The following is a 19,443-nucleotide window of genomic DNA, read 5'->3' on the forward strand; positions in this document are numbered from 1 at the left end:
TCAGTTTTTCTGGCCTCTGTGTAGTGCTGAGAAAATGTTTTGTTTTTACACCTCTAGACACTTCTGGGCTGCTAATTGGGGCAGACAATGCTGGGCAAGATGGACTAAAGGGCCAATCTGGCTCTCTCAAGCGTTTCTAGACGTTTGTATAAATATATATATATATATATATTTATTTTCATTTGACGTGTGCCTCTGTTTTGGATTATTTGTACATTTTGAAATAAAAGTTTTTATATTGATAACAACCATGTGCGTTTCTTAGTTATTTACTCTGCTGCGCAAAGAAAACAAAGCTTAAAAGTAGATGGCGTTGATCCCAAATTTGACATGTGCATAGCCATTGTTGTGGGCCGCCAGCGGCCTGCGCGAATCGTGGCTGATCCCGACAACGAGGAGGCTGGTGTGTCGCGCCAGAAGCCTGCGCAGCCGGCGCTCACGTAGGACAGCGAGGAGGCTGAAGAGGATGTGGTGCCAGAGGCAGAGACTCAGCCAGGGCCTTCTGAACCTCCAGAGGCTCCTTCAAGTGGAGAGAGCGAAGTGGAGGAGCCTCTTCTCAATGCTCGAGCATGCAGGGCTGCCAAAAGGCAGGAGTGGCTACTCAGGAGGAGGAGGTCTCCTCAAGAGTAAGGCTTGAGGATAATTGGCCACTCCCTTAGCCTATTTAAGTCACACGCCGTTAGTATGTTTCTTGCTAGAAACAGCTTGTAATTATCAGCATTTTTGGAGAAATCTTATCGTATCTTGTTTTCTGGGCTGGTTGCCAACCTTTGCCGGACTTTGGTTTATTCTTGCTACTTAATAAATTTGATAAGGACCATTGGTGTGTCAATATCCTCGGGAATCCGGAGCTGGGGCAGAACAGCCATTTTCTTTAGCTCTCTAGTATACTCATTTATTCCTTTCTCTTTACTATGTGAGGGGGCTTTCTGGCAGGGGTGAAATCCAGCAGGTTCTGACAGGTTCTGGAGAACCGGTAGCGGAAATTTTGAGCAGTTCGGAGAACCGGCAAATACCACCTCTGGCTGGCCCCAGAGTGGGATGGAAATGGAGATTTTGCAGTATTCTTCCCCTGCCACACCCACCAAGCCACACCCACAGAACCAGTAGTAAAAACATAGATTTCACCACTGGTTTCTGGGCTCACCACATGCTTAGGTGGGGGTGGGAGCGAATAGACAGTGAGGATTGTTTTGGCTAGGTGACTTTCTGTTCCCATGGGAACAGGCTTCTGGTGAGAATGGAAGGTGGAGTTTGAAGACACCAGGAAATGTGGATTTGAGTGTTTATTGGAGAATGTGACTTTTGAGGGATGTTTCGAACTTGCAATATTATGTGGTGTAATTCTGGTTTGTGTCAGATCCAGAATTACAACAAACTGCCAATTTGTTGACTACCTAAATAAAAAGAATTTGTTTGGAAGATGGACTTTGCCTAGTTCTTTTTTGAATGGGTTTCATCACTTGGAAACCTGACAGATGGGGGAAGAAGAGACCACCGCAGGAACAAAAAAAAGTAACAAACACCCTTCTACTAAGTTCCTCAATGAACAACCTCTGGTAGAAATATAAAATATCCTTTATTTTTAATTGGGAAATAACACTGGTTTCCATGTGCTGCCAAACTGACATTTTGCTCTTTGATAATAAGCATTATCTGGAGCATATTCCAAGAATATGTACACATCCTTTGAACATTGGCCTAAATGTTCTTTAATCATTCCGGAAGAACGTATCGTCATGATGCAGCCTTCCTCTCCCCACAAAGTTAAATGTATAAAATCATGTATTCAATTTTGATACCGCCCAACTTCATCTGTCTGGTCATTATCTCATTCATAGCTAAACCATACCACAGCATTTATAGAGCAAGACTTATGTTGGCCAAAGCTAGGAAGCTGAACAGTCTATAGTGAATTAGGCTTAAGAACAATTTTCTTGGCACTAATTCACTATAAAGGTTAACAAATAGGGGGTGCCAATATGTTTTAATGTTTAACACACTTCACTATTGGTTTCATAACTAATCCGTAATAAAAAAAATACAACCACAATAAAGATATTGTCTTAGTAAGGATTTTGCTTTATTATTGCTGTTGGTGACTCAACTGAATATATCATTCAAATAAAAAACCAAAATAAATACATAATTTGTCCAGCATCCTAAAAGCAAACAGATTTTGCAGACACTTGGTGCAATGTTTCTCAACCCTGGGATCTTTAAGATGAATAGACTTCAACTCCCAGAATCCCCCAGCCATCCACCCATCTTAAATCCTTGGTTGTATAAACACAGGCATAGCATCAAAGTCCACATGAAGTATTAGTACTGCTTTATAAAGTCTTAGTAAGACCACACCTGGGATACGGCATCCAGTTTTGGTCACTACATTGCAAAAAAGTTTTTGAGACTTTGGTAAAAGTGCAAAGAGCAATTAAGATGATTAAAGGCCTGGAGACTAAAACATATGAAGAACGGTTGCAGGAATTGGGTTTGGCTAATCTAGAGAAAAAAAGGACTAGGGGGGGGACATGATAGCAATATTCCAGTATTTGAGAGGCTGCCACAAAGAAGAGGGGATCAATTTATTTTCCAAAGCACCAGAAAGCAAGACAAGAAACATTGGATGGAAACTAATCCAGGAGAGAAGCAACCTGCAATTAAGGATAAATTTCCTAACAGTGAGAACAATTAAGCAATGGAACAGCTTGCCTTCAGAAGTTGTGGGTGCTTCATCACTGGAGGCTTTTAAGGAGAGACTGGACAGCCACTTGTCTGAAATGGTATAAATAGAATTTTCTGTTTGAGCAGCCGGTTGGACTAGAAGACCTCCAGGGTACCCTTCAAGCTCTATTCTGATTAATTAAATAACCCAAGCCTGTAGAGATTCTCAGTCCTCCAGGTCATGGTTGTCCCAAAGGCGCTTTTTTTCAGGAGGCAACTGGACTTTCTTGTTTTTTCTTTTTCCTTTTGAAGATATTTCGCTTCTCCTCCAAGAAGCTTCTTCAGCTCGGACAGGATGGTGGGGAATGGAATCCTGCCTCCTGAAAAAAACACCTTCGGGATAAATAAGGCAAGGTTGAGAAATACCAGCTTTGTGCACATTCCTTGCAGCAGGTGTCACGTTTCAACAGGTACAGGAGACTCCCTGAAACCGCTGGTCCGTTTTGAGGCATTTAGAAAAAGAATAACAGAGTTTGGAAGGGACCTTGGAGGTCTTCTAGTCCAACCCCTCTGCTTAGGCAGAGGAAACCCTATCGTACCATGTCAGACAAATGGTTGTCCAATCTCTTCTTAAAAACTTCCAGTGTTGGAGCATTCACCACCTCTGGAAGCAAGTTAGCAAATAATCCAGTGGAACAAGTTGCCTCCAGAGGTGGTGAATGCTCCAACACTAAGATTTTAAGAAGAGATTGGACAACCATTTGTCTGAAGTGGTGTAGGCTTTCCTCAAAGGTCCCTTCCATCTCCGTTATTCTATTCCATTCCATTCCATTCCATTCTCTATTCTATTCTATTCTATTCTATTCTATTCTATTCTATTCTATTCTATTCTATTCTATTCTATTCTATTCTATTCTATTCTCTATTCCATTCCATTCCATTCCATTCCATTCCTATTCCTATTCCTATTCCTATTCAAGTTGTTCCACTGATTAATTGTTCAATTTCCCCAGTTTTGCAGAAGAAAGGCCTTTAAACCAGCCCACGCTCCGAATCTTTCCTTTCGGCGCATTCCCTCCACCTCGCTTCTTATCTCGGGGCAAGACTTTCCAGCGCCTTCCAGATCAGGGGTCTCCAACCTTGGCAACTTTTAAGACTTGTGGACTTCAACTCCCAGAATTCCTCAGCCAGCTGGGCTGAGGAATTCTGGGAGTTGAAGTCCACAAGTCTTAAAAGTTGCCAAGGTTGGAGACCCCCTGCTCCAGATAATGTTGGCTTACTCCAAACCAGCAGTACCCGAAGGCGACGCAGAGCCGGAAAGCAAGGGTAGGACCTTTCTTTTTCCTCCCTCTTTAGGTCACGCTTCCGATTGGCTCTTGGAGGAGGAAAGTAACCCCCCACGGTGACGTCATGGCAAGAGGTTGTGGTGGTGGTGGGGGAAATCCGGGCCCGGAATGGGGCTGGTGCGTCTGTTCCGCCGGGCAGCCCGGCCGCTATGCCGCTTTCAAGCCCCTTTTCCCAGCCCGGGAAGGGCGGGGGTGCTTTGCCCTTCGGCGGCTCTCCGGACTCTCTCGGGCCCTACTTCGAGCTGGGAACCGGCGCGTCCTCCGGGGTCGAGGACCAGCCTAGCCGGGACGCTTTCCTCCTCGGCGGCTTTGGTGCAAACGGCGCCGCTCTGGCTCCAGCCTTACCTCCGTCTCATGCGGCTGGATAAACCCATCGGTGAGTTTTTTTTTGCCGGCTGGAGCTCAGCATCTCTTTCCTTCCTCGCTTCGTTTTGGCTTTGCAAAGCTGGAGGAAAGGGAGAATGTAGAACAATGGAGTTGGAAGGGACCTTAGAGGTCGTCTAGTCCAACCCCCTGCTTAGGAAGGAAATCTTACTTAACACCACTTCAGACAGGTAGTCCTCGAGTTAGGACCGCAAAGGAGCCCAGCATTGATTTTTATCCACCCGGATTGGGGCTTAATGGTGCGGATTTCTGTGCATGGAGCAGGTCCCACCACCACCACCACCATCGATGATTTCCTATCCCCCCCTGCAAAGCCCAAATAACAGACCATTTATTTGGGGGTTTAGTAAGGCCCATGGGTAGTCCTCGATTTATAACAATTCGTTTAGGGACCGTTCAGAGTTAGAGTGACGCTGGAAAAAAGTGACATGGCCGCTTTTCACACTTAACGACAGTTGCTGCAGATTCCCATGATCAGGTGATCCAAGTTTGGGCACTTGGCAACTGGCATGTACTTATGACGGTTGCACTGTCCCTGGGATGCGATCCACCATTTGTAACCTTCCCAGCCATCTTCCAACAAGCAAAGTCAATGGAGGAAGCCAGATTTGCTTAATGGCCGCATGGTTCACTTAACAACCGCAGCGATTGGCTTCCCAGCGGTGGCAAAGAAGGTCGTAAAAATGAGGCAAAACTCACTGGACCACTGCGGCCTTGTTTAGCCACAGAAAATCTGCGGTTCAATTGTGGTTGAGGACTGCCCGTATATCGCATGAACCCAGGGTGGTTTATTTATTTTTTTAAAAAAATGTTTTTAATTGGAATTTTTCAAGACGATAAAAGTATAAAGAATTAAATTAAAAAATAAAAGTATATTTTTAAAAAAAATGTAGAAAAAGAAGGGTTGGGGGAAAGCCACACTCAGCTCTTGCTAATAAACCAGATTCTTATATTACTCCCTTCTTTTGTGTCCCTCTCATGCAAATGGTTGTAACACTAACAGAGTTGGAAGGGACCTTGGAGGTCATCTAGTCCAACCCCCTGCTCACGCAGGAGACCTATACTAGGGATTCGAACCGCCGAACTGCCGACTTTTCTGATCGACAAGCTCAGTATATGAGCCACTGAGCCCCCTAGCCCCCTATTGTAAATGTTGGCTGGTTTCGGAGCAGTCAAAATACAGTTATGTGGATGGGGCGGGGGGGGCGGTGTCATAACGTTGAACAGTTGCTAAGCAACCAGCCGTAAATGGAGGGCAACGTGTAGTTCCATAATCCCCTCAGTATTAACAGTAATGGCTGAGCTTCACAGTGAAAAACCCCTTTAGGGCACTACCCTCAGTTTAAAATAATTAAACCAAGATCAATGCAGGTTTGTTCTTAAACTTTCAGAGACTCGAAAACTCCAGAAGTGTGCTTATAGTCTGAGAAGGCCTGAAAACCATAGAAATGTGATAGAAAATAGCTTTCCGTGGTGATTTTATTTCATTTTCTAATGCTTGTGGTATGACTCTAATGCAGAGGTCTTCAAACTTGGCAGCTTTAAGACTTGTGGACTTCAACTCCCAGAATTCTCCGGCTGGAGAATTCTGGGAGTTGAAGTCCACAAGTCTTAAAGCTGCCAAGTTTGGGGATCCCTGTGTCTAATGCATCATTATGAAATATCTCTGTAAATGTAACGGAATCAAATAGGGAAGCATTAATCCCTTACAACTGCATAGATGAAGCTTTTGCTATTGAAAATATTGCTTTGTTTTGTTTTTGTATTTCTTTGATTTGTCTGGGGATTATATTTATTGCAGGTCTGTTACTGGAGTTGTATGACTTAATTTGGCCTCCAGAGGGAGTAAAATGCTTTCATAAATAACTAATTGTAAAAACACTAAAGGCTGATAAATCCTGAACAATTTTTCAGGCTCGGCTGACATTTTTCTCTTGCCCGAAGGTTAATTTTCCCAAATGAAGCATCCACTCTATTGTGTCTCACAATGAGATTGGTATAATGTTTTTCTCTGTAGGAAAAAGGCCAAATTAAAAAAAAATGTGAAAAGAATATTGAAGAATGGAATGGAATAGGAATAGGAAAAGGAAAGGAATGGAATGGAATGGAATGGAATGGAATGGAATGGAATGGAATTGACTTCTTTATTGGCCAAGTGTGATTGGACACACAAGGAATTTGCCTTCGGTGTATATGCTCTCAGTATACATAAGGAGAATAAAATACATTCATCAAGAATAAAAAGATACCACACTTAGTGATAGTCAAGGTTACGAATAAGCTATCAAATCGTACTAGGAAACAAATAAAAACAATATAAATTGAAAGATACAAGCAACATGGTTATAGTAATAAGTGGGAAGAGAGAGATATTAGTAAGGAAGAGAATAGTAATAGTCTTAGTAAATTATTTGACAGTGTTGTGGGAATTAGTTGTTAAGCAGAATGATGGCATTCGGGGAAAAACTGTCAAACTAGCTTAATTAATTAATCAAACTAGCTTAAGACTTAAAATAAGGAGCTGATTATTTTTGCATGCATCGGTATACATTCTACATCTCTCTTTTTCTGTTCCTTGTCTGACTTCTTATTTTTAGGGACTTGGCTGCTGTATCTTCCTTGTACCTGGAGTATATCCTTGGCAGCTGAACCAGGTTGTTGGCCATCCTGGGACCTCCTGTTACTTTTTGGTGCTGGCTCAGTTCTGATGCGTGGAGCTGGCTGCATTATAAATGACATGTGGGACGTGGACTATGACAAAAAGGTAGAAAAGATTCAGAGCTCATCCTATTTGCTAATTAAATAAATGGTCATTATAAGGAATGTAAGTTCCTGTCCTTTCTCTCTCCCTCTTTCCCTCTGTAGAAATTCTCAGAGAGATAGAGTCTAGTAGTTGCTAAGGTATCAGGTTACAAAGTGGGAGGCTCTGGGTTCAAGTCCCACCTTAGGCATGAAACCCAGCTAGGTGACTTTGAGCCAGTCATGAGGAGACTATGAGTTCTAAGGTAAAGGTAAAGGTTCCCATTGCACATATGTGCTAGTCGTTCCCGACGAACCGAAGAGCCAGCGCTATCCGAAGACATCTCTGTGGTCATGTGGCCAGCATGACTAAACGCCAAAGGCGCATGGAACGCTGTTACCTTCCCACCAAAGGTGGTCCCTATTTTTCTACTTGCATTTTTACGTGCTTTTGAACACGTTGGCAGAAGCTGGGACGAGTAACGGGAGCTCACCCCATTACGCGGCACTGGGGATTCGAACCGCTGAACTGTCGACCTTTCGATCAGCAACTCAGCGTCTTAGCCATTGAGCCACTGCATCCCTGCCTTAAGTATGAAAGCTGGCCTAATGTCTTTGGCCCAATCACCAGGAGACTGAGTTCTGGCCTCACCTTATTCATGAAAGCCAACTGAATGGCTTTGGGTCACTCACTTTAACTCAATCCAATCTTCCTCACAGGGTTGTTGTTGTGGGGAAAACAGGAGGAAGAAGGTATGTTGGTTATGTTCACCACCTTGCATTATTTGTAATATAAATAATAAAGGTGAGATGCAAATAAATTAAACTATAGTCACATCAGAGGCTTTCTATGGTTTCCTTGAATAACCTTCCAATGCCAGCTTTATTTTTTTAAGTGTCCATACGGTGTCTTTAAACTTGCTGAACAGGAAATGCCCAGAATTTAATTTCTCTCCAACAGTGTTTATATTGATTTATTTCAGCCCTGGATCCTTATCCTAAAAGGTTCACTTTGAATGATGAAATCTGTGATATACCGTATTTTTCAGAGTATAAGATGCACCGGAGTATAAGACGCACCTTAGTTTTTGGGGAGGAAAATAAGAAAAAAGCTGATTGGCAGGTGGATCGGCTTCCCGGAATACCCCCAATCAGCTTTCCCCAGAGGTGAATTTTAGCAACAGGTTCCTTGGTTGTGAGCTCTGTGCCTTGCTTCTTCTTCTTCTTTTTTCTATCTCTGAAACTTCTGAAGCTCTGTTTCAGAAAAAAAAAAAAATTCCTGCCTCTGAAAGCCTCTGAAACAGAGCTTCAGAAAAAAAGCCTCTGAAGCTCTGTTTGGGAGCTTTTTTTCTGAGGCTCCGTTTCTGATGCTTTTTTCAGCCTCTGAAACCTCCGTTTGAGAAGCTGGGCAGGGCTACATTCGGAGTATAAGACGCACCCAGATTTTCACCCTCTTTTTTGGGGAAAAAGGTGCATCTTATACTCCGAAAAATATGGTAGCTAAAAAAAAAATCATGCAAATGCTAGTTTAAGTCTCGTTATTTTACCACTTTCTCCCAACCTTTAAATATCTGGACTAGAGTGAAGCAACAGGTCTGTTCTAAAATGCCCATGCCAGACCAAATTTCCAGCCTCCTGTTCTTGGAAAAGATAATAGTCCAGAGTGCATCCTGTTGATGCACTCTGAGTTTCCAAGCAATTAGAATGAATGCATGTTGTCTTGTGTATTTCTGGACACCTATAATCATCCTGACTCAATAGATAATTTGTTTATTTCACTTCTGATAGTTATTGTCTTTAGGAGAAACTACATAAGCTTATTTAACTGTGGTTTGCTGTGGTTTATTCAATAAACCATAGTTAAATAAAGCTTATATGGTTTCTCCTGAAGACATCTGAAAGCGTATTTGAAATTTAAGCAATGTTAGAAAGTCATATTGTAAAGACACAAGCATTCTTTCTACCCTATTGGTTCATCATAACTCTGACTGGTGAAAACAAGCCAGGTTCAGAAACCATGATTTATAGTTCTCTCTGGATTTGGTTATCACGCAAGTTGCAACTTTTCTGAAACAACAAAATATATTGGAATGATTCCTCAAAACTGCATAGTGTGAAAAAAGGTGAACATGAAAACAGAAGCTTGTTCTATATAATACCGGTATTTGATGCTATTTTGCAAAAACTTACTTTAACCATTCACAACACAACTCCATAACGTTGTTTGTGTGCTTTGGATGATCTGATGTGTAAGGATGTTTCCTACTATACACAAATCACATCACTGTAGGATTATTCGGTAACCATGGTTTTAAATATCCTAGTTTAGAATATTTAAATAGCTCACTTCCTGAGGAGGGGGAATGCCAGACACTCAAAAGCCAGAAAGGAAAAACATTCAAAGTAAATATGAAGGACTCTATAATGCTAAGAGCCAAAATGTACACCCAAAATTGTGTGTCAGGCCTGGAAGCCATCTTTTTCATTGGATATTCAGGCGTGCATATTTACTACTGTGGGAAACTGGGAGGGGGGAATTGTATGGAGCCAGGGTGAGATATATAATCATAATAACATTCCTTTCTCAGAGAGTCAAGGACAGCTTGCCCTGCACCTGGAGAGGTGTGACTGGGAGGCATCTCCAGTTGTGACGGTGCTTGGATTTTACCATGTGATGGACATGTGGGTGTTGGGCAGGGACTTGAACTTTCCTTTGGGTGGAGAAAACTTGGAAGCTTTCAGATTCGGGTTTTCCCAGATGTGCCAATACGACACCTCTAATAAAATGGAACTTTGAGGAAACTCAAGCCTCGGAGTTTTCTTTTGTTGGGGGTGTTAATTGGAACCCTGACATTGTGTTTGGCTTATCTGCAAGTGTATACAATAATGCTTTTAAAATGTATTTAAATCCATATATATGCTAGTATACAAACATAACCACAGATAAGCCAACCCTTGAATTTTAAACCAAAATACCATGAAAAAATGTATACTTATAAGCCAGTTCTGAAGATGAAAGCCTACAAATTTTCAAATGTCAGCTTATCTGCAGGGGGCGCATTTTTCACAGTATTTTAGTTAAACATTTGAACTTACCTGCGACTTCTGCGGATGGGCTTATAGGGAGTATATACTGTACGCATGGGCTACAGAATGTATGGATCCTGTAACTGATTTATATATGTGTGGTCAGTGATGGAATGCAGCCTCCGAAATAATTGTTTGTATTTTAGGTGGTGAGAACTGCAAATCGGCCACTGGCAGCTGGAGAGCTCACACATTTTCAAGCCCTTGTATTTCTCAGTACACAGCTTAGCTTGGCTTTGGGTGTCTTGCTGTGTTTAAATTATTATAGGTAAGTTCATTGTAAAGAGTTGATTGCATGGGTCATTGGTGACAATAGGGGCCTTCTTAATTATGTGTTGTCCCAGTTTAACGTGTTTGAAAACATGAGTTCCATACACGAAAATTCATTTATCATTTTATGGGATAGTTAAAGAATTCCAGGGTGAGCCAGACTACATCATGGTGTTCATCATGGTCTTAATGAATGAATGAATGAACGTTGGTTGCCCTGCCCAAAGGGATGTCTGCAAAATATACTTAATACGTTCCCTGCTTCCATATTTATTGCAAAATGCGTCCTTTTCTCCTACCTTTTTAGAGGCTACTTGAAGAAAACAGTGATTTGTCATTTAACGCTTCCAATTTCCTCACAGCATTATTTTAGGCGCTTCTTCTTTATTTCTCGTGGTGACTTATCCGCTAATGAAGAGAATAACTTACTGGCCACAGTTGTATTTAGGTAAGTCCAGCAACTTCCATTTCATATGAATGGGCCGCTTATACCGACTTGAATTAATTAATTGAATTAACATGAGAAGTAATTTGTCATTCTTTCCTCATCCCCCGTGGGAGTTAAAATGTTTTATTCTCAGGATATTGGCTACTTCCAAAACATTTTTATGTTATAGTATAAAAAGCCAGTTTGGTCTAGTGCAGAGGTGTCAGACACTAGGCCCGCGGGCCAGATCCGGCCCACAGAGTGCTTAGATCTGGCCAATGTGGCCGCCCTGGAAGCAGCAGAGCTTTTCACTGGCAGAGCACTCAGGCCCCCCAACATGAGTGACATTGATCTGGCCATGCCCACCCAGGCCACACCCACCCGGCCCCCAAGGTTAAACACAACCGTGATGCGACCTTCAATGAAATTTGAGTTTGATACCCCTGGTCCAGTGGTTAAGGCACCAGGCTAAAAACCAGGACACAGTGAGTTCTAGTTCACTTTAGGCATGAAAGCTGACTGGGTGACTTTGGGCCTATCACCAGGAGATTCTGAGTTCTAGTCCTGCCTTAGGCATGAAAGCCAGTTGGGTGGTTTTGCATTAATCTCTTTCTTTCTTTCTCTCTCTCTCTTTCTCTCTCCCTCTGTACAACCCACCTGACAGAGTTGTTGTTTTGGTGAAGATAGGAGGAGAAATAAGTAATGTGTGTGTTCGCTGCCTTGACTTATTTATAAAAAAGAATAAAGGTGGGATAAAAATCTAATAAACAAGCAAATAAATAAAAACAGGAGGCTGTGCCATACATTCACAGGACGTGTTCTGCAGAGAGCATTTGAAGTAGAGTAGAGTAGACTAGAACAGAACAGAACAGAACAGAATAGAATAACAGGAGTTGGAAGGGACCTTGGAGGCCTTCTAGTCCAACCCCCTGCTTCAGCAGGAAACCACTTCAGACAAATGGTTTTCAACATCATCTTAAAAACTTCCAGTGTTGGAGCATTCACAACTTCTGGAGGCAAGTTATTCCACTGGTTGATTGTTCGGTCAGGAAATTTCTCCTTAGTTCTAAGTTGCTTCTCTCCTTGATTAGTTTCCACCCATTGCTTCTTGTCCTGCCCTCAGATGCTTTGGAGAATAGCTTGACTCCCTCTTCTTGGTGGCAGCCCCTGAGATATCGGAAGACTGCTATCATGTCTCCCCTAGTCCTTCTTTTCATCAGACTAGACATACCCAGTTCCTGCAACCGTTCTTCATATGTTTTAGCCTCCGGTCCCCTAATGAATCAGACATGCTCTTTGAATTGTTGGGGCAACTGTGGACTCACAGAACTTAGGCAGCTGCTTCCAAACTGCTCCCTGCTGCATCTCCATAAACAGTTATCACATTTGATTTTGGAAAGCAAGCCTCCCAATCTCTTTGTAGTAGTGGAGGGAAGAACGGACGTTGGCTGACTGTCTTCATAAGACTGTTTTGGCCATAAAGCTCTGCTACCCCTTCTTCGCTTCTTTTCATCAAGTCGCTGATCAAGAGAAGTGGAATGAAAACAATTTGCCTTCTGTTATGAGTCAGGCTTAGCGATGGGAGGCTCACTAATTTGTGTATTGGAAATTACTTCCTCATTAAGTTGGACTGACTCATTTTCCTCAAATACGACGAAAGAAAACAATGCACCCTTCCATAAAAATGCAGCCTAATGTATATTCGTAATGCCCCATTAATCATTTATACACCTAGGAGGGCTTGAAAAATGGGAAACTCTGCTATTTGGCTCTCTCTAAAAATATTGAATAAACAATAGCCTAATCTTATTTATATATACGTAGCCCTCAATTCACCACCGTAATTGAACCTGGAATTACAGCCATAAGTCATGCCAATCATTAAGTGGACTACCATGTGAACAGACCCAATTTTGGGACTTTTTTTGCAGTGGTCATTAAGTGAATCACCATAGTTGTTAAGCGAAACTATTGTCCTTGATGGGCATTGTTTGCCAGAAATGGAAGCAAACATTGGCTTCTGACAAAAAACATTATAAATTGGGGTCACATTGCCGCAGGAAACGTTTGCCAAACACCCAAAATGCATTCACATTAGCATGGGGTGTGTGCGACTGTTGGAATTTTGAATCTGGGTTATAAGGAGCCCTGGGGAAGTCCGTTGTACCTTCAAACGGTCGCTAAGCGACCAGTCACAAGTCAAAAACTACCTGTGTTTGAAATCCACTTCACTATGTCTACTTTGCATTAAGATGGGTAGTTATGAAATGAAAAGACTAAAAAATCGTCACCAGCATCTTAGCATCGGCGGAGAATGCATATTTTACCTCATCTATGTTAGTTTTTTAAAAATCCCAGAAGAAGGATTGGGAAGACGCTCTTCCATATTGTTGCCAAAGAAAATGACATGAACGTGTCCGTATATCGCTGGAGTTGAGTGCCGTTTGTGAGGAGTATTCATTTTTAACATTTGATGTTATGGATCCTTAGGAAATGTATTAAGTATGGTTTCTTCCTGAGGTCCTTTGACCATTAATAGTTCAGATTCATGTAGAGAGCTCAAGCTTATAATAAGTCTCTGTCTCTGTCTCTGTCTCTCTCTCTCTCTCTCTCTCTTTCTGTCTCTCTTTCTCTCTCTCTCCATATATATATATATATATAGAGCTTGCTAGCTGTTAGAAAAGAAAAAAGCCCAGAATCGAGTGGATGTGATTCTACTGAGCTGGAGATATATATATATATAGTTGATTGCCTGGATCTCATGATTTCCCCTGGTGCTTGACACAGTGTCTCTAAAATTATTTATTTATCAGATTTATATAGCCGCCTGTCTTACAAACATGACTCTGGACAGTGTACCATAAAATAGGAAGTCTAAACAAATATAAATAAAACCATGGGAGAATCCACCAACATCCTATACAAATGTCACCATGTCACAAGGCAGAGATATATAATTGAGTTTCATCAACACATTGATAATATGTCATCTCATGGAAACAGATGATCTCGCCCAATGGCTTCGTGTAGATGTTAAACAGGAACAGAGAGAGTATCAAACCCTATAGAGCAGGGGTCTCCAACCTTGGCAACTTTAAGCCTGGTGGACTTCAACTCCCAGAATACCCCAGTCAGCTTTGCTAGCTGGGGCATTCTGGGAATTGGTCCTCCAGGCTTAAAGTTACCAAGGTTGAAGACCCCTGCTCTAGAGCCACGGTAGCACAGTGGTTAGAATGCAGTATTGCAGGCTACTTCTGCTGACTGCCGGCTGCCTGCAATTCGTCAGTTCGAATCTCACCAGGCTCAAGGTTGACTCAGCCTTCCATCCTTCCAAGGAGGACCCAGATTGTTGGGGAAAATAGGCTGACTCTATAAACTGCTTAGAGAGAGCTGTAAAAGCACTATGAAGTGGTATAAAAGTCTTAAGTGCTGTTGCTATTAACGACTGCAGTGATTCAGTTAACAACTCTGGCAAGAAAGGTCAAAATGGGCAAAACTCACTTAACAAATGTCTCTCTGAACAACATAAATTCTGAGCTCATTTGTGGCCGTAAGTCGAGGACTACCTGTGCTCAAAATATAATACTCAGAAGTATTGTCACTTCTCAGTGCGTATGTGTGTGTGTTTAGCCAACGATGATTATGACTTGCTCTTCCTTATTTCTTTTAGGTTTGGTCTTCAATTGGGGAGCCTTACTTGGTTGGGCTGCGGTCCACGGTTCTTGCAATTGGTCTGTTTGCTTACCCCTGTATTTTTCCAGCGTCTGTTGGACTTTGCTTTATGATACTATTTATGCTCATCAGGTGACTCTTTTCCCACGTGTTCATTATAAAAGATATTGAAATGAGAGAGTGTGGTTGAATGAGGTTGCTATGGGAAACTTGTTCCCGTTGAACTGGAAACACGAGCAATTTGAAATGGCAAACAATGCATGTTTGCAGCTGCTTCTATTTGTTTTCGGCTCTCATTGATGCCAGGAACTATGTGGGTAGTCAAGGACTCCACCTGGCCATTGGATGAACTTTGGGGTTGATTCCTGATGATGTGGGGGAGAGATCTAACGTATGGCCCCTACTTTATGGGATACCCAGGAGACAGAACTCTCCCCTGTCCTGTTTAACATCTACATGAAGCCGCTGGGTGAGTGATCCAGTGATTTGGAGTGAGGTATCATCAATATGCTGATGATACCAGCTTTATATCTCCACTTTGGGCCATCTGTGTGATGTTGTACATGTCCCGGCCCAGTGCCTGGAGGCTGCGATGGTCTGGATAGGGTACAATTGAGCTTCAGCATAACCCAAGCAATCTGAGTGGCATTGGGCATTTGGACCTTCCAATGACAAGGTTTTCCCCACTGTTGATTGTGAATGGGGTGGCACTGCCCCAGATTGGACCTGGTGCGTGATCTGGGGGTCCTATTGGACTCATGGCTTCTGCTAAAAGAGCAGGCGGCAGCTGTAGCCAGGAGGGCTTTTGCACACCTGAGGATCTTGCACCAGTTGTGTCAATTCTTGCATCTTGGCAACGTTAAGATATGTGGACTTCAACATGCTGGTTGGGAAATTCTGGGAGTTAAGAGTCCACCCATCTTAAAGTTGAGAAACACTGGTTTATAGTATATAAATATACAATATTATGTGATAACTTTATTTCATGATGATGTACAGTAAAGACCAACATTTTACCAGAAATAATATTTAACAAAGAAACAGGAGATGAAAAGCACAGGCAGAAACACAAGCCAAATTTCTTGAGGTTTTTTTTCTGTGTTTTGCATAACATTGCTTATACTACAAAAGATTCATAGCGTTGTTTGCCGGATAGCTGAGTTGTCTCTTGAGGTCATAAACACCAAATCTCCCATCCTTGGGGTACAGAAAGTAAGAACAAAAATTTGGAAAGCAAGACTTCTTGTATAATCATATTTCCTAAGCAAACAACTTAGGACTCGGTCTTCGGAGAGGGGCGGCATATAAATTGAATAAATTAAATAAATAATAAATAAATAAATAAATAAATAAATAAATAAATAAGCTATAAATATAAACTGAACTATTTAATATAAACACATTTAATAATTTAGGTGCTCAGCACCTTGGTATTCAAGGCTAATAGGCATCACCTTTTGATTTTACCTTCTTCTCACCTTTAAACCTAAAAGGACACTAAACATTTTGTTTGTTCTGAATGCAAAAATACACCCAAACCCCCACCCCCCATTTTGATATTGCGGAAGTGTTATGACCTTGCAAGTATGAGGGGTCCTTGGTGCTCTCTGAATTGGGTTGGTTTCTTGCATTTCATTACCCAAACTAGGTAACATCATTAGTCTAGGTCAGGGGTCCTCAAACTACGGCCCACTGAAGCCATTAATCCGGCCCGCTCAGGACAACAAGGCTATCCCGCCCACATTGCCCCACCTACCCACCGGCCCCCATCCACCTTCTGGAGACCAAGGAGACCAAAAATGGGCCCATTTTGGGGCAGCAGAGTGGTTCTGTAGGCCAAGGAGTTCCCCAGCCTCCAGAGAGGGGGTGGGGGCTGGAGGGAGACACACACACACACACACACACACACACACACACACACACACACACACACACCAGAAGTCCCTCACACACACTCCAAGGCAGCCACATCCCTTCACTAACCAGCTTTCCACCTCCAGGAGCATAACAAAGTAAAGTTTAATTTGTGTGTATTGTTTAATGGACTGCTAAATTGGCCACGCCCACCTAGTCACATGAACACCTAGCCATGGCAACCCAGTCACATGACCAGCTAGCCATGGCCACCCAACAGGTCCAGCCCGCCAACAATCTGAGGGACCATGAATTGGCCCCCTGTCTAAAAAGTTTGAGGACCCCTGGTCTAGGTTTAGCACTGATAATGTTACCTAGTTTGGTAATAAAATGTCTGCAAGAAAACAAGTGAGTTCAGACAGCAGCAAGGATTCCTCATTTCAACCCTGAGTTACAAATATTCTCCTTTATTGATAAGAGCAGGCGTGAAACTAGAAATAAAGCCCTCCTGAACTTGGGGTACTTTCAGGATGCACAAAATAGCCTGTTTCATCCCAAACATTTGAAAAACAAAACATTTTCCGCATCTAAAACACCCACAATTAATTTTCTGCAAACATTCCACTGTCTAATTCAAAATATATTGCCTTTTAAAATTATTATTCCCACGTTCTTCACGGCTGCAAGTAGGCAGTGGGATGGTTTTTTGGCTGCTGTACGCCTCAAACTAAACTGCCTTTGTGGTTGGTGGTTTTTTTTTAATTAACAACTTTCCAACTTTCTGTTTTAGGATAAAAGAGACGATCTTGCTATCGGTGTGAAATCTACAGCGCTGCTCTTTGGGGAAAAGACAAAATACTGGCTGGCAGGCTTCAGTTGCACAATGCTTGGTGGACTAACGCTGGCAGGAATCAATTGCGGTCAAACCTTCCCCTACTATGCAGCGCTGGCAACCGCGGCCGTCTGTTGGGGAAACCAGGTTAGATGAGTTTAATGTTGGTTGAAGCTTGTGCTGCATTCCAGGCTGCAGGACAGGGTTCAGCAGTGGAATGGAGGTGATAGACGGGACAAGAGCGAAGGGCCCAGTTGAAGGAAGAGGAAAAGGCATTTATAGAATCATAGACTCATAAGGCTAGACGGGACCTCAGAGGTCTTCTAGTCCAGGGGTTCCCAACCTTGCCAACTTTAAGACTTGTGGACTTCAACTCCCAGAATTCCTCAGCCAGCTTCGCTTAACAACTGTGCATAGAACTCTGGGAGTTGAAGTCCCCTGTTCTAGTCAATCCTTTACTCAAGGTAAGAGTCCTTATACCAGGGGTATCAAACTGGATTTCTTCAAGGGCCGGATCAGCACTGTATTTCTCTGCGGGCTGGCCGGGGAGGGGGGCGAGGAGCGGGGGGGGGAGACGGGATGGACGCCTCCTGCAGCACTCTGCTGGCCAAAAATGGGCCCCCTGCGCTTCATTTTTGGCCTCCAGAACTCTGCCAGCCAAAAATGGGCCATGCAAGCCCCCCCTCCCCCGTGCCTCATTTTGGCCTCCTGTAGCACTCTGCCGGCCAAAAACCGCCTGCATGAAGTCCCCATGCGGCCCGTTTTCAGCCTCTCCACCCTCCAGCAGCACTATTTCAGCCAAAAACAGGCCGCACATGCCCCCCCCCCCCCCCGCAGCCTGTTTTGGCTGGCAGAGGCACCGTGGGCCAATCCTTTGATATTTCCAGGCCGGCCCCATGGGCCAGATTTAAGCCCCCCGCAGGCCCATGGGCCTTGAGTTTGACACCACTGCCTTATACCATCCCAGACAGAGGTGGTTTCAGCAGGTTCTGACCAGTTCTGGAGAACCAGTAGCAGAAATTTTGAGTAGTTCAGAGAACTGGTAGTAAAAATTCTGACGGGCCCCGCCCCATCTATTCTCTGCCTCCCAAGTCCCAGCTGATCAGGAGGAAATGGGGATTTTGCAGTAACCTTCTCCTGGATTGGGGAGGGAATGGATATTTTACAGTATCCTTCCCCTGCCACGCCCACCAAGCCACGCCCACAGAACCGGTAGTAAAAAAATTCAAAACCCACCACTGATCCCAGATTAATGGCTCTCCAATAAAGCTAGTGCTTTAATGATCATCTGAGATAAAAGAGGACTAGAAGACTTGACAGATTCTAAAATTTGAGTAGGGGCAAGTATTGATGAATTATTTTGGTCTCTTTTTCCAGATATTCCATTTGGACATTAACAATCCCAAAGACTGCTGGGACAAGTTTTCTTCAAACCGCAATCTAGGGATTTTGCTTCTCGCAGGAATTATACTTGGAAACTTAAGGAAAGAGAAAGAAGAAGGAAGGGATGCTTTAAGCAGCAGCTAGAGCAGAAGAAAAGAATGCTGTTTTACAAATAAAAACAAACGAGTCCTTTTTTAAAAAAATCTGCTCCTTTATATTTAACAGATATGGTGCTTTATATTAAAATTCTAGAATGGTGGTTATTAGCTGCAGATTTGGTTGTTTTGTGTTTGAACATATCTTGGCAACCATTCTGAATAAATTGAGATTTCACAGTAAAATGTTGAGATTAATTCTGTAGAGCTACATCTGAAGTTTTCCATTGTAAAATTATAAGATTGTGAGTGAATTAAACAGGTAAAACAATGTAAAAAAAAATCAATCTTCCGACACTAAAATAGTACTACTGTGTAGTCGAAACTGCTTTTAGAAGTGTAAACAATAAATTGACTGGTTTTATAGTATTGTCACTTATGACATTTGAGAGTTCTATATCCATATATCACTCATTTTAAAAATGTATGTATCGGATAAAAGGGACATCTATGAAATGATGGTTCATGTTAATTTATCAACCACCAGCAGCCTGAATATGCACAATTACTGTGTGCACAAAAGTGCTTATTTTAATGGTTTTAAGGTAAAGGTAAAGGTTCCCCTCGCACATATGTGCTAATCGTTCCTGACTCTAGGGGGCAGTGCTCATCTCCATTTCAAAGCCGAAG

At 42.7% G+C, this 19,443-nt stretch overlaps 1 protein-coding gene across 1 annotated transcript; it reads left to right on the plus strand.

Moving 5' to 3' along the window:
- Positions 1–4,106: 4,106 nt before the first annotated feature.
- On the plus strand, positions 4,107–19,163 carry COQ2 (coenzyme Q2, polyprenyltransferase). The gene is made up of 7 exons (XM_070948538.1): positions 4,107–4,386; positions 6,992–7,158; positions 10,367–10,488; positions 10,853–10,938; positions 14,588–14,721; positions 17,234–17,422; positions 18,653–19,163. The coding sequence occupies exons 1-7, from the start codon at positions 4,119–4,121 to the stop codon at positions 18,800–18,802; spliced, it is 1,116 nt and encodes a 371-aa protein (XP_070804639.1). The 5' UTR covers positions 4,107–4,118; the 3' UTR covers positions 18,803–19,163.
- The last annotated feature ends 280 nt before the right edge of the window (positions 19,164–19,443 follow it).

Source organism: Pituophis catenifer, unplaced genomic scaffold, assembly GCF_029215685.1.
Source record: "Pituophis catenifer annectens isolate HBS135680 unplaced genomic scaffold, rPitCat1.0.hap2 SCAF_8, whole genome shotgun sequence".
Classification (NCBI taxonomy): domain Eukaryota; kingdom Metazoa; phylum Chordata; class Lepidosauria; order Squamata; family Colubridae; genus Pituophis; species Pituophis catenifer.